Below are 13,620 nucleotides of genomic sequence, written 5' to 3' on the forward strand. Positions count from 1 at the left end.
AGGGATGACTGTCTTTGTCCAGTCCTTAGGCACAACTACCACCATGATCAAAGTGTGTCGTGCCTGAGTAGGGTCAGATGAATGGTGTTCTTAAGTTTTGAAAGAGGAGTTGTTAATAATGCTCAGATTCTGACCCCGTTTACGCCTGGGAGTAAATCTGAAGCAACTCCAATGAATTCAAGAGCTCGTAGCTTTGGAGATTTTTAAGGGCCAACGGAACAACTGCGATACTGGATCACAAGCTAAACATGAGTCAACAATGTAACACTGTTGCAAAAAAAGAAAACCTCATTCTGGGATGTATTAGCAGGAGTGTTGTAAGCAAGACACGAAAAGTAATTCTCCTGCTCTACTCCGTGCTGATTAGGCCTCAACTGGAGTATTGTGTCCAGTTCTGGGCGCCACATTTCAGGAAAGATGTGGACAAATTGGAGAAAGTCCAGAGAAGAGCAACAAAAATGATTAAAGGTCTAAAAAGCATGACCTCTGAGAGAAGACTGAAAGAATTGGGTTTGTTTAGTCTGAAGAAGAGAAGACTGAGAGGGGACATGATAACAGTTTTCAAGTACATAAAATGTTGTTACAAAGAGGAGGGAGAAAAATTGTTCTTCTTAACCTCTGAGGATAGAACAAGAAACAATGGGCTTAAATTGCAGCAAGAGTGGTTTAAGTTGGACAGTAGGAAAAACTTCCTAACTGTCAGGATGGTTAAGCACTGGAATAAATTGCCTAGGGAGGTTGTGGAATCTCCATCATTGGGGATTTTTAAGAGCAGGTTGGACAAACGCTTGTCAGGGATGGTCTGATAATACTTAGTCCTGTCTTGAGTGTAGGAGACTGGAGTAGATGACCTCTTGAGGTCCCTTCCAGTTCTACGATTCTATGATAATCTAGGCTGACATCCTGCATAACTCAGGCCGTAGAACTTCACTCAACAATTTTGTTCATAAGATCTCTTGGAATGATATTGCACAAGCGTTCCACAACTACTATCAGAGCACAGATGTCACAGCCTTGTCCAATAAAGACAAATATGCCAGCAAATATCCAAGTGCATTGAGGTGAAAGGGCATCTTAAGCCTTTAAAGAAGCAAGGACCCTGGCTTCCCACACACACTTCAATTCTCCTTAGTAGGAACTTCTACTCCTCTTAATTACGGTGCACTTAATTGGAATGTCTATATTTCAGGGAAATCTCTCAAGGAACCAATTTAGCTTGTTTAGGTCTCCATAAAGCTTCATAATCCTAAATAATAATGACCGTGGACAGGAGCGGCGCCAGGGTTTTTGGCGCCCTAGGCGGGGGTCCTTCTGCGCTCCCAGTCGTTGTCAGCAATTCTGCGGCGGGGGGGTCCTTCCGCGCTCCCGGTCTTCGGGGCACTTCAGCGGCAGGTCCCGGAGCGAGTGAAGGACCCACCGCAGAATTGCCGTCGAAGACCCGGAGCGCGGAAGGACTCGCCCGCCGCCGAATTGCCGCTAAGGGCGGCAAAATGCCGCCTCCCCAAATCCTGGTGCCCTAGGTGACCGCCTAGGTTGCCTGATGGAAGCGCTGGCCCTGACCGTGGATATGCCAGGAGGGAATTGTCATACATTCTGCTTAATGGCTTCCTCCAGCTCGGCTAGTTTTGCCCAGGCATCTTTAAGAGATAGTTTGCATTTTGCATCAATTATATTTAAAAGGGGGATGATAAGAGGCACTGATATTATGCTTATTTTTCAGAGGAGCCAGATGAAGGACAGAGAGTTTGCAACTTGTTCAAGATCTCGCAGCCAGAGCTGGGGAACAAACCCTAGATCATGTGACACCAAGCCGCATGTGTAATTCACTGAGTCCTGCTGCCAGCCAATAACTGGTATTTAACTAAGTTTTAAATAAGTGGGAAATTCTGAGTTCCTGGGTTTTCGTTAAGGGCCGAATCTTGGCGTTTGGGCCGTGATTTTAAGTCGCAACAGAATTTGGCCCTCCATTGCAAAACAAAGAAGAAATACGACTGAGAAACAGGGAGTATTATTTCAGTTCTTGCCCTTTAATTCAGGCCAGCATGTTATTTCCTTTTAATTTGGGGGATTAAATATACCTCTTTAAATGGTGTCTTCTCTTAGGCCTGGTCTACACTAGCTGAAGTCGATGCGGTGAGTCGACTGCTGCCGCTCTCCCGTCTCTCGCCGGTGGAGAACAGGAGTCAACGGGAGAGCGCTCGGGGGTCGATTTATCGCGTCTAGACTAGATGCGATAAATCAACCCCTGCTGGATTGATCGCTGCCCGCCGATCCGGCGGGTAGTATAGACGTACCCTTAGGCCCTGATTCTGCAAAACACTTAAAAACATGCTTAGCTTTAAGCATATGCTTAAGCCCTATTGAGTGACTTAAGTGCATATTTAAGTGTTTGAATGAATCAGGGCCTTAACCAGGACAGTCCCCATAACCAGCATAATCTGCTAGGGTGTCCCGGATGTAAAATCATTTTTTAATAGGGGCTTGATGCGCGAATTTCTGGGTGAAATTCTTTGGCCTGCATTACGCCTAGGTGACCAGAATGCTCCCTTTGAGTTTTAAAATCTTGGATTCTATGAACATCTCACAGAGTCTCCATCAGGGGACTCTCTTCTTCCTTTGCAAGAGGCTGAACTTGGTGTTTTAATAGGTCTTTTCCATTTCTAATTACTATGAAGTTAGTGAATTACATTTTTACTAACCCCTCCAGCTACTGTAGCTACACGATGGGGTGAACCATAAAATCTGTTTGCACGAGGCAACTAGATTTATATCCCTGTGTTTCTCATTGCATAAAATCTGTAAAGATGATACTATTTTGAAAACTGAAGCAATGAAGCTGAGATGTTGACAGACTCTGCAAAGCCACAGTGTAAAACTCTAGACAGATATTTTCTCCAGCTGATTGAAAATATCAGCCTCTTCTATTCCAAGCATCTAAGGGATTTTGGTGACTGGTTCCCACTAGTTTAAATGGGAACCGAATCCCCCAAATCCCCTTGTAAAATCTCCACCAGAATCTTTAAGTCAATGGCATAAGTTTACGTGGCTCATTGATATTAATCCTGAATGTTGGTTATCGACATTTGATGCATTGGAATGAAAATTCCATTGCCTAACTGGGCTGCCTTCTTGTGGGAATGTGATTAGTCAACAGAGCTGTTTGTGTTATTTGATTTGCAAAAACGATGCCTATTTCTCTATTTGCAAAGTGTTCAAAAATGCAGTGGTTGAAAAATTGGTAAGAGACTAAGCGGAGTTATTTCTACCAACAGCTAGGTCATCTCGATATACAGATAACGTTTTCTGGCCAAAATGTGCTTTAAACTCTGAGATATAAATTTACCTCCAGTAGCATACTAGCTTGTCTTTGCAACGTGGCCTGGTAGATAGCACCCTGAACAGAGACTCAGGGGACCTCCGTTCTATTTCTGGCCCACTGTGTGACTTTTGGCAACTATCTTTGCCTTCCTGTGCCTCAGTTTCCCCATCTGAAAAACAGGGATGGTGATCCTGACCGCCTTTGTATAGTGCTTTGAGGCCTACTGATGAAAAAGCACTGCATAAGGACTAGGTGTTGTTATTATCTTACTGAGATAATTATTTTTGACACAAGGTCCCTTTTCCCATTCTTTAAAAATAATTATTAAAAGCAGAGTTAAATATTCCAAGGGAGTGAAGCTTTTGGAATTTGGCAATTAACAGCACATGGGCCTCCTTTCTCTTGTACTGCGTGTGCCAGTCAGTTTTCTCACTGAGTAGGTTTCTCATTTCATTTTGTGCCCTCCCCAAATTATAAAATAAGTTTCCCATTGCCAGTTCCTCCCATTCATCCCCAGCTGCTCTTCCAATGTGTTGACACTTATTTCTGTCTCAGGGCTAGATCATGTCTCTCCCTGTGGAAAAACCCATGGGAGAGGGAAACGTCTGTTGGAGACTCTTCATATTCTTCTCCTCAAACAAAGGGGAGGGATTCAGGCTCACAGAGGGTAGAATTAGGGTTGATCAAAAAATTTCAAAATGGCTCAGCATCAGGGAAAGATTGCAGTGCCTCATGGGAGATATAGTCCGGCCAGTGAGCAGGTCCCATATAGGAGAAAGGGGGCATGAGTGCTTTGGAACCACAACTCCCATGAGGCACCACAGTGGCTCTAGTGGACATAGAGATTAATGTTGACCTGACTGGAAACTAAATGTTTTGATTGAAAAATGTTGAACGGAAATGTTTTTGAATTGAAATGCTTTCGGAACTTTTAGTTCCATGAAACATTCCTACATTTGGACTATTGGGGCATGAGAACAAATGTGGAAATGGCAGAATTTCCCGCAGGATGGTAATTCTCTTTGTCTGACCATTCTCGTTGACAGAGGAAGAGCACAAGACCTTGAAGGGAATTTAAATCACACGTGGGCCTTTTGCTGGGCCTTTGCACATGGGTGAATGTCAATCAGATAGAGCAGGGTGCACATGCCTCCCTGATTCTTCACCCAAAGTTGCAAACCACTGGAGAATAAACGTTTTTGAATCTGATTCACTAAAAAAAAAATAACCAAAACGTGAAACTGGGCTGGAGTATGGCCATGCTGAGTTGAAATTCACCAGGAAAACAGTCGGTTATTTTCATTCCCCTGCAATTAGTTTCCGATTGTGCTGTGGTATGTCCGGGTGCCTCTGTCACAGGGCGTTTTCTCAGACCGCGTGGCATTGTGCGCCCCACGGGCGAGATCTTCGAAAGAGCTCAGGGCTAAAATTTCAAGGGCTCAGCGCCAACAGGGCCAGATTTGCAAAAGAGCTGAGCACCCAGAAGGTCTATGGTGACACTGATGGAGAGATTTTAAAAGCTCTTTTGAAAATCTGGCCTTACGTTTTTTCAGACCTGTGAGAACCAATTGGGGGTGGGGGAGAGGGCAAAGCTGCATTGGCAGAAGGTGAAATGAAGACAAAGATTAAATATCTGTATCACCCTGACACCTCACCCTTTGCTGGCAAATCAAGCCTTTCCGCTTCCAACTACTTAATACCCAATGAGAGGAATCCTGAACAAACTGAAGTCAGTAGCAAAATTCCCTTGACTTCAATGGGGTCAAGATTTTACCCAACATCTGGACGGATTTGGAGATCACTCAAGGTAGCGCCAGTGCTGATAGAGATTTGTACCTTAGCTAAACCAAGCAAAGCCTTCCAGGGCTGGGAACTCACTTTCACACCAAAGGAACTCAACGTTCTTTTTCCTGTCAAATTCGTAGTATTCCTCCACACCCAACGGTTTGAAGGAAATCACCCTCCGTTACATTGACGCTGCTCCACGGGGGGTGGTGTCTCCTTTGTTAACCTGCTTCAGGTGGCTTCAAAACCATAGAACACAATGAGTGCCACTAGAGGGCTCCCAAAGTAATTAAAAGGCAACTACTCTGTCGCTATACGCAAAAAATTGGCGTCAGTGGAATTTCACAGAGTGTAAACGGAGAGCAAAATTTGGCCCTGATCTATATGCCCCTCGGCAAACTGCCTTACAAATGTGTGTCCATTTCCCTTACACCAGGGGTGGCCAATCTGTGGCTCCGGAGCCACATGCGGCTCTTCAGAAGTTAATATGCGGCTCTGTCTATAGGCACCAACTCCGGGGCTGGAGCTACAGCCGCCAACTTTCCAATGTGCCGTGGGGTGGGGGGACTCACTGCTCAGCCCCTGGCTCTGCCACAGGCCCTGTCCCCACTCCACCCCTCCGCTGAGCCTGCCTTGCCCTCGCTCCTCCCCCCTTGCCCCCAGAGCCTCCTGCATGCCAAGAACCAGCTGATCGGGAGGTGCGGGGAGGGAGGGGGAGGTGCTGATCGGCAGGGCTGCCGGTGGGTGGGAGGCGCTGGGAGCGGGGTTGGGGAGCTGATGGGGGGCTGCTGATGTATTACTCTTTGGCAATGTACACTGGTAAATTCTGGCTCCTTCTCAGGCTCAGGTTGGCCACCTCTGCCTTAAACATTAATTAAAGGTCTGGACAGCAGAATAAATTACATATGCATTTTATTAGACAAACACTGGAAAGTGACTAGAAGCTTCCAACAACATGAGCTCTTGAGCCCAAAGAACTAACAATGGTGCGACACGTTTTATATACAACATAAGGCTGGATAATTTTCAATTCAAAGTCCGTTGGAAATAAAACAGTGGGAATTATGTGCAATGTGAGATACAGATGTGGCAAATGCAGAACAAGGTGGGAACACCCATTTGCACACAGAACTCAATACAATTTGGATGAGCTAAAGCAGTGTGTTGTAAATTTCTAGACAAGGAACCATTTGGTCAGCTGAATAATGAAAGAACCTGGGTGACATAAACAGGTGCCCAAGGTATGGAGAGAGCGAGCCATGTGCATTGTGTCCTGTAATGGGCTCAGATTTTGAAATGTACACTAGATCTGGACAAGAAATAATGATCAGGTGCCCGGTTCTAACATTATTCAGACAGTGCTTAACATAATGGTTCTCTTGCCATTCTAAAACTGAGTTTTGGCATAACAAATATCCAAATCTATGAGCTACTCCTTGGTATAGAGGAAAAGAAAATACATGGGAAAGGGATGGCGGTTTTATTAGTTGCACTAGGTCTTGTCAAGGCTATGCAATCACCAGAGGTGTTCAGAAAATGGGGAAATCTTTTTATGCAGAAAAATTAAATATTTCACTGGAAGAAAGGTAGCCCCTAAATTGAACGTTTTTGAAGGAAACATTTTGGGGGGAGATTTTGGCATGTTTGGCTGAAAACTTTTGGGTGAAAATGAACAGAAATGTTTGGGTTTGTCAAAAACATTCATCTTTTCAGCTTTCAGTTTTCCAATGAAAAATTCAAAGTTTTTGAGGAAAGCACACACATTCTGCTGTGTAGAGAAATACGTACTTTCTCTTCTTGGTGGACAGAGGTTATAGGTTTCTACGTGAAAGATAATAGATAGCAAGTTTGAAGAAAGAACCGATTCAAGGCAATGTTTGGAAAATTCAGATATACGCCAACATGTTTTAAGCTTGGTTTCTAAAGAGAAGATTAGAAAACGTTGCCCTTATTCAATATGGTGGTCCCATTCATAGGTCAGTAATGTGTCAGCATCAGGAAACCAGGGAGATATTTCAATCGGGGTGCGAGGACTTTGAATTCTGAGCTTTAGCTTTTGTAGCTTCGTTTGGTGGAAGAGGTAGTTGAGACGAATTTCACGCTAGAGCCGCTTCCGCCTCCGAGGCTCAACCCGCCGATGCCTCTTCCGCTCCCAGAGCTGAAGTTGCTTCCTCCAACACAGAGCCCACCTCCCATGCCAAGACTGCTTCCACCTCCAACGCAGACACTGCTTCCACCTCCCATGCCAAGACCGCTTCCACCTCCAATGCAGACACCGCTTCCACTTCCCATGCCGAGACCGCTTCTGCTTCCATACCCACCTCCAACGGTTGAGGAGACCACAGCTGCAAAAAGAAAGCACCGTGTGTTTAGATCTCATTGGATGGTGGCCACGGAGTGGCAAATGGAGACTAAAGCAAGGCAGTTTATACTATATACTTATTCAAGTGACTTACAAATATTCACTGCACCAACACCTTCTCCACACAGCCTGTTAGGGAAGAGAAGAGAGGAAAGTAAGAATTCAAGTGATGTCCATTGACAGGAGCTGGTTGAAAAAAGCAGAAACTTTTCCATGAATTTTTTCATCGAGCACTTGAAATTTTGTGCGGAAAACAGACACTTTCCAGGAAAATGTTCAGTTAGCCAGAAACCCCAGTTTTCCAACTAAAAAAAAAGTTTTGACAGAAGCCTTTTGACCAGCCTTCAGGGGGTTTATTTTGGACATTTCAAAAAATCAAAACCTCTCGACACACTGGCTAACAAACAGAAAAATAATTTCAAAAAATATTTTTTTTAAATTGCTAATATATTTCATCCAAATGTCAAAACTTTTTGACCAGGTGTTTCATTAACATTTCAATTGATTCCAGCATAAAGAGAAGTTGCTTCAGGGGGGAGTTTTCAGAAATGCTGAGCACCTGCAGTTCCCATTGACCTCATTAAAATCCAGACATGAATGTGCTGCATTTCACCCACCTGCTCTCCTCTCCTTCCAGCAGCTTCCTGTAGGTGGCGATCTCGATATCCAGCGCCAGCTTGACGTTCATCAGCTCCTGGTACTCCCGCAGTTGACGCGCCAAATCTCCCTTGGCCTTCTGCAGGGCATCTTCCAGCTCGGCCAGTTTACCCTGGGCATCCTTGAGGGCCAGTTCGCCGCGCTCCTCGGCCTCGGCAATGGCCGCTTGCAGGTTGGCGCACTGTGTAAGAGAAGAACATCGATCTCAACTTCCATAGGAAACATCCAACCGTTCTGCCTTCCTAGTACACAATTGCTTGATCCGGCCTGGGTGCAGATCACGCTGGAATAATCTATGAGCATCTCATCTCGTCCCATCAACTTTTCTACAGTTTGGAACAGATCATCAGCTGGTGTAAATCTTCCAAGCGCCATTAACTTTAGCAGAACGTGGCTGATGGACACCACTGAAAATTTGGCTCTCTGTGTTTCAATCTAACACGTGTGCAATCATTTCCAGGGGCTGCAATGGGGGAAACATTCGAGAGAGTATCACGCAGTTTAACCCTTTGAAGTCCAGATTGCCAGCTGGCGTAAAGTGCATTGACTTCCTTGACGCTGAGATTCTGGCCCTATAGTATTTATTCATTTTATGTATAAGTAGAAAAATCTGGTCAAATCCTAGTGGCATTTTTACTTTGAGACCAAAGGGGCCAAATTCCGTTCTGGTGCAGCAGAAATCAAGGGGGTTGCGTTTGCATCCATCTTGGGCTAAGGCTTGGAACTGCGATAATGAAGCACCCGCCCACAAAATCCCCTCCTGTGTTTTCCGCAGCGCCCTACCTGTCTTTTCACATTGTCAATTTCATTCCGCAGTCTCTGGACAATTCGGGTCAGCTCTGAGATCTCATGTTTGGTGTTGCGGAGGTCATCCCCGTGTCTGCCAGCGGTAACCTGCAGCTCTTCATACTGCCGGACACAAAGAGACACACAAATCACATTAAAGTCCATCCTCTTTGGGGCAGGCGTTGCGTGTTATTATGTGTGTGCGGAGTCTAGCGCAATTGGTCACCACCTAATCCCTGGTTGGTACCTCTGACTGCTCAGCGACACAAATCAGGAAGCACAATAATAGTGACATACAACCGAACGTGCCGCGAATTGGAACTCAACCCTCTGTTGGTGTGTGGTGACTCACCTTAGTCTGGTACCAAGATTCAGCCTCAGCTCGGCTCCTGTTAGCGATCTCCTCGTACTGCGCTTTGACTTCAGCAATGATGCCGTCCAGGTCCAGGTCTCGGTTGTTGTCCATAGACAGAACGACGGAGGTGTTGGAGACCTGTGTCTGCATCTGAGCCAGTTCCTGCAATTCATGCCAATATTCGGGTGAACTGTGAGTCCAAGAGACTTTTCCTCATTGGTAGACAACTGAACTTTTCACTGTGTACCATACGCAGAGGCTACAGTCTAAGGTAAGGGGCTGTCACTCCAACAACTGTCAGGAACGGTCAAGACAGTCCATGTCATTGCAAAAAAAGCTTCAGAATTTTGGACGTCACTGGGAAAACGAATTTGAAACCCGCTGAAAGAGACCTCGGGCTGCTAGCACTTACCTCTTCGTACAGGGCTCTCAGGAAATTGATCTCATCAGTCAGGGAGTCCACCTTGGCAACCAGCTCCACCTTGTTCATGTAGGCACTGTCCACATCCTGAAAGACAGTAATGGACTGAAATGAGCGAAGCACTTTCCTTACCAGGCCAGCAACATGATTAGCTCCAAACTCATTTTCTAGAGGAGAATAAATGTAAAGGATTTTCTAATGGCTGTTAATAGTGTTGTGGCTGAAGGGCTGATCTGAGAGGTCTTGTGGTTAAAACATTGGACTGATGCTCTGAAGAGCTAGGCTCAATTCCAGGTGTGCCACAGATTCCCTATGTAAAGTTGGACAAGCCCCTTAGATCTGCCTGTGCTGCAGTTCCACAGGGCTAATAATCCTCCCTTTCTCCCACCCTTTGTCTGTCTTCTCTATCGCAAGCTCTTTGGGGCAAGGCCTGCCTCTCACTCTGTGTCTGTACAGCGCCTTGCACCACGGTGCCCGGATCTCTAGGTGTTGCTGGAAGACAAACAATAATAAGGCTTGCATTATACAAACAACACTCACCTTCTTGAGGGTCACAAAGTCATTCTCGGCAGTTGTGCGCTTGTTGATTTCATCTTCGTACCTAATGGAACGGGGCAGAGGGAACGTTTGTGTAGGCAAGTAACCGACCAAGATAATTGCAGCCTGTTAGAATAAACTTCTCTGAGAGCATTTTGTGTGCATGCTAATCTCAGCTGTCACCAAGATCTGAATTTTAGTTTTCAGGATAACTCAGGCAATGATCCGTGTGTCTACACTAAACCAGTTAAAACATGCAAACTGATGTCTAGAGAAAAGTACTCCAGATAAGTGGCTCTCAACCTTTCCGGACGACTGTACCCCTTTCAGGAGTCTGATTTGTCTTGCGTACCCCCAAGTTGCACCTCACTTAAAAACCACTTGCTTACAAAACCAGACATTAAAATACAAAGGTGTCCCAGCAATGAAAAATTGATGACTTTCTCATTTTCCCCATATAATTATACAACAAATCAACTGGAGTATAAATATTGTACTTACATTTCAGTGTATAGTATATAGAGCAGTATATACAAGTCATTGTCTGTATGAAATTTTAGTTTGTACTGACTTCGCTAGTGCTTTTTATGTAGCCTGGGGTAAAACTAGGCACATATCTAGATGTATACCCCCTGGAGTACATGTACCCCTGGTTGAGAACTACTGCTCTAGATAAAACCTTCGGTTCTTTTTCTCTCTTCCTGGCAGTCAATCATTCTCACTGCTTCTTCCCTTACAGTTTAAGGATGCAGTCTCCCAAAGTCTAATGCCCGTGAGTTATTTTACTCAGACCAATAAATGCATTCATAATTCTTTGTTGATTCTGCACCTAATGTGTCATCTACAAAATACTGTTATACCTGGACCTCTTGTCCCTTCACTTTATAGAGAGATTTTTAACTGTCCAATTAACCATGGGAAAGTGATATAATCCATATATTATAAGATAAAACAACGAGGAGTCCATGTGGCACCTTAGAGACTAAAATTTATTTGGGCATAAGCTTTCGTGGGCTAAAACCCACTTCATCAGATGCATGGAGTGGAAAAACTTATACTCAAATACATTTGTTAGTCTCTAAGGTGCCACAAGGACTCCTCGTTGTTTTTGCTGATACAGATTAACACGGCTACCCCTCTGAAAACTGTCACATTATAAGATGTATCTCTCTAGCAAACTTGCAATTGGTGATTTGTTAGTCTTGTCCCTTCCTTATCAGACTGATATTAAAGGGCAGATGTATTATATATTTTTTTATTTAAACACCCCTGATACTGTGGTGATGGGGAGCAGCTAGAGAAATGGACCTACCTGTTCTTGAAATCTTCCACCACGTTTTGCATGTTGTTCACCTCCCCTTCAAGTCTTCCTCTCTCATTCATCAGGTTGTTCAGCTGTCTCCTGAGATTACCGATGTAATTTTCAAAGAAGGGCTCGATGTTGTTTTTCACGGTTTTTTGGCCCTGTTCCTGCAGCAGGCTCCATTTGGTTTCCAGCACCCTATTTTGCTGCTCGAGGAATCGGACCTGAAAAGCACAAGGATCCAGAAGATGCTAAAATGGTTCCATAAAAGTCCATAAAAGTATTAAAATAATATGGGTCATCCAGGTTAACTCCCATGCATGTTTAGGGTCCAATCCTGCCAGGTACTGAGCACTTCCTGAGAGATGCTGAGTGCCCTCCGCTCTCGCTGAGCTCCTACGAACTAGTGGGCAAGACTGCCAAGGAAGATAGTCAGGGCCAGATCGTCAGCTGATGTAAATGGGTGTAGCAAATTTGACTTCAAGGATCTTGCCCATATTGCAATCTAATTAGAAGCTGATTCCCCTGTTCCTTATACCATATTCCTCCCCACTGAACAATCAGGACAAGATAGCTATGAAATCTTATCTCCTCCCCATGTACACCTGTGCAAAGTGGTTTTCAAATTATACCAGGCCAGATTGGTTGCATTTTGCACACATTTTGCATAGGTGCAAATGATGACATGTGGGACAAGACAGGAAAAATTTAATCCCTTAAATGGAAAATAAATCTAAAATATTTATTACTGGGCTGAGTACAAAAAAAGTCCACAAGACAGTGTAACATTTGCTTTGACCACAAATGCATGCGGATTGGTCAACAAGAACGTCAAGGTTTTTGTTATGCTCCTGTTTCTGCTTGTTCTGGCAAATCTGATGCAACCAACAAAGAGATGAACAGGATGCTGCCAGGTAGGTAAGTCCTCAAAATACCTTGACTTTAAAAGAACCACCTACATGTAATCGCATTGTTTCAGTGTTACCTTTCCAACTTAACAAGAAAATTCAAGTCTGGAGGTCTGGTTTCCTGATAGCTTAAATGGGCAGGGCTCCATTGACTGGCCATTTGACAGTTCATTGATTCATAGAATCATAGAATCATAGAATATCAGAGTTGGAAGGGACCTCAAGAGGTCATCTAGTCCAACCCCCTGCTCAAAGCAGGACCAATTCCCAGCTAAATCATCCCAGCCAGGGCTTTGTCAAGCCGGGCCTTAAAAACCTCCAAGGAAGGAGACTCCACCACCTCCCTAGGTAACGCATTCCAGTGTTTCACCACCCTCTTAGTGAAATAGTTTTTCCTGATATCCAACCTGGACCTCCCCCACTGCAACTTGAGTTTCATAACACAAGATGATAGTCAGTACCAGCCTTTACAGGCCAGATGCTGATGTCAGCTGCAGTGGACTGATAGATCTGCCCCAAATGAGTGGGGTTATGCCAGATTCGCCCCCCGGTTCTGTTTCTGGATGAACAGACAATGCTGATAAGGAAATGCAATTGTTTTTCCTCCCCACTGAACAATCAGGACAAGATATCTATGAAATCTTATATCTCACCTTGTCAATGAAGGAGGCGAATTGGTTGTTGAGGGTCTTGATTTGCTCCTTCTCCTCTTTACGCACCCTCTGGATGGTGGGGTCGATTTCCAAGTTGAGAGGTGTTAGAAGGCTCTGGTTGATGGTCACTTCCTGGATCCCACCAGGTGGGCAAACAGGGAACCCAGGGCCAACTCTTCCGCCACCAAACCCAGCGCCAGCTAACCCATAGCCACTGCCTGCTCCGCCACCGAAACCGAATCCGCAGCCAGCGCCACCAGCAAAACCAACTGGGCCTGGAGCGCCACACAGAAAGCCACCACTGCTTCCAGCCATGGAGATTCTTTTAGATCCGCCTAGGTTGTAGAGGCTTCTGCTGCCAAAGCAACTGCCACCGCCAACAACCCTTCCAGCGCCAGCGCCGGCACCGCAACCTCCAGCCCGGGATACAGAACGTGAGCTGTAGCTGGTGCGGCAGCTGTTTGGGATGATGGCAGAAGAGGCACTGAAGCCCTGTTTTCCGCTCTGGAACCTTATAGTGGATTGGCGAGACAT

General features: G+C 45.1%; 1 protein-coding gene across 2 annotated transcripts; it reads right to left on the bottom strand.

The window, feature by feature from the left end:
* Window positions 1-7,153: 7,153 nt before the first annotated feature.
* LOC117888455 (keratin, type II cytoskeletal 5-like) lies at window positions 7,154-13,620 on the bottom strand. Of its 2 annotated transcripts, XM_034791874.1 has the most exons (10): window positions 13,087-13,620; window positions 11,535-11,749; window positions 10,226-10,286; window positions 9,677-9,772; window positions 9,262-9,426; window positions 8,907-9,032; window positions 8,084-8,304; window positions 7,561-7,595; window positions 7,414-7,449; window positions 7,154-7,317 (listed from the first exon to the last, which is right to left on the bottom strand). In XM_034791874.1, exons 1-10 carry the CDS (start codon window positions 13,618-13,620, stop codon window positions 7,154-7,156), a joined length of 1,653 nt encoding a protein of 550 aa, XP_034647765.1. The 2 variants fall into 2 exon arrangements, with proteins under 2 accessions (XP_034647765.1, XP_034647764.1); XM_034791873.1 differs by having other exon boundaries at window positions 7,154-7,449.

The sequence above is a fragment of the Trachemys scripta genome, chromosome 16 (genome assembly GCF_013100865.1).
Source record: "Trachemys scripta elegans isolate TJP31775 chromosome 16, CAS_Tse_1.0, whole genome shotgun sequence".
NCBI classification, from domain to species: domain Eukaryota; kingdom Metazoa; phylum Chordata; order Testudines; family Emydidae; genus Trachemys; species Trachemys scripta.

Excerpts from the sequence above, each read along its gene's own strand:
- LOC117888455 (XM_034791873.1), bottom strand. The coding sequence starts at position 13,620 with ATGTCTCGCCAATCCACTATAAGGTTCCAGAGCGGAAAACAGGGCTTC. Across the intron at positions 9,033-9,261 it reads AATCTTGGTACCAGACTAAG|TATGAAGAGCTGCAGGTTAC; the intron begins GTGAGTCACCAC and ends TGTGTCCGGCAG. Across the intron at positions 8,305-8,906 it reads TTGACAATGTGAAAAGACAG|TGCGCCAACCTGCAAGCGGC; the intron begins GTAGGGCGCTGC and ends TCTCTTACACAG.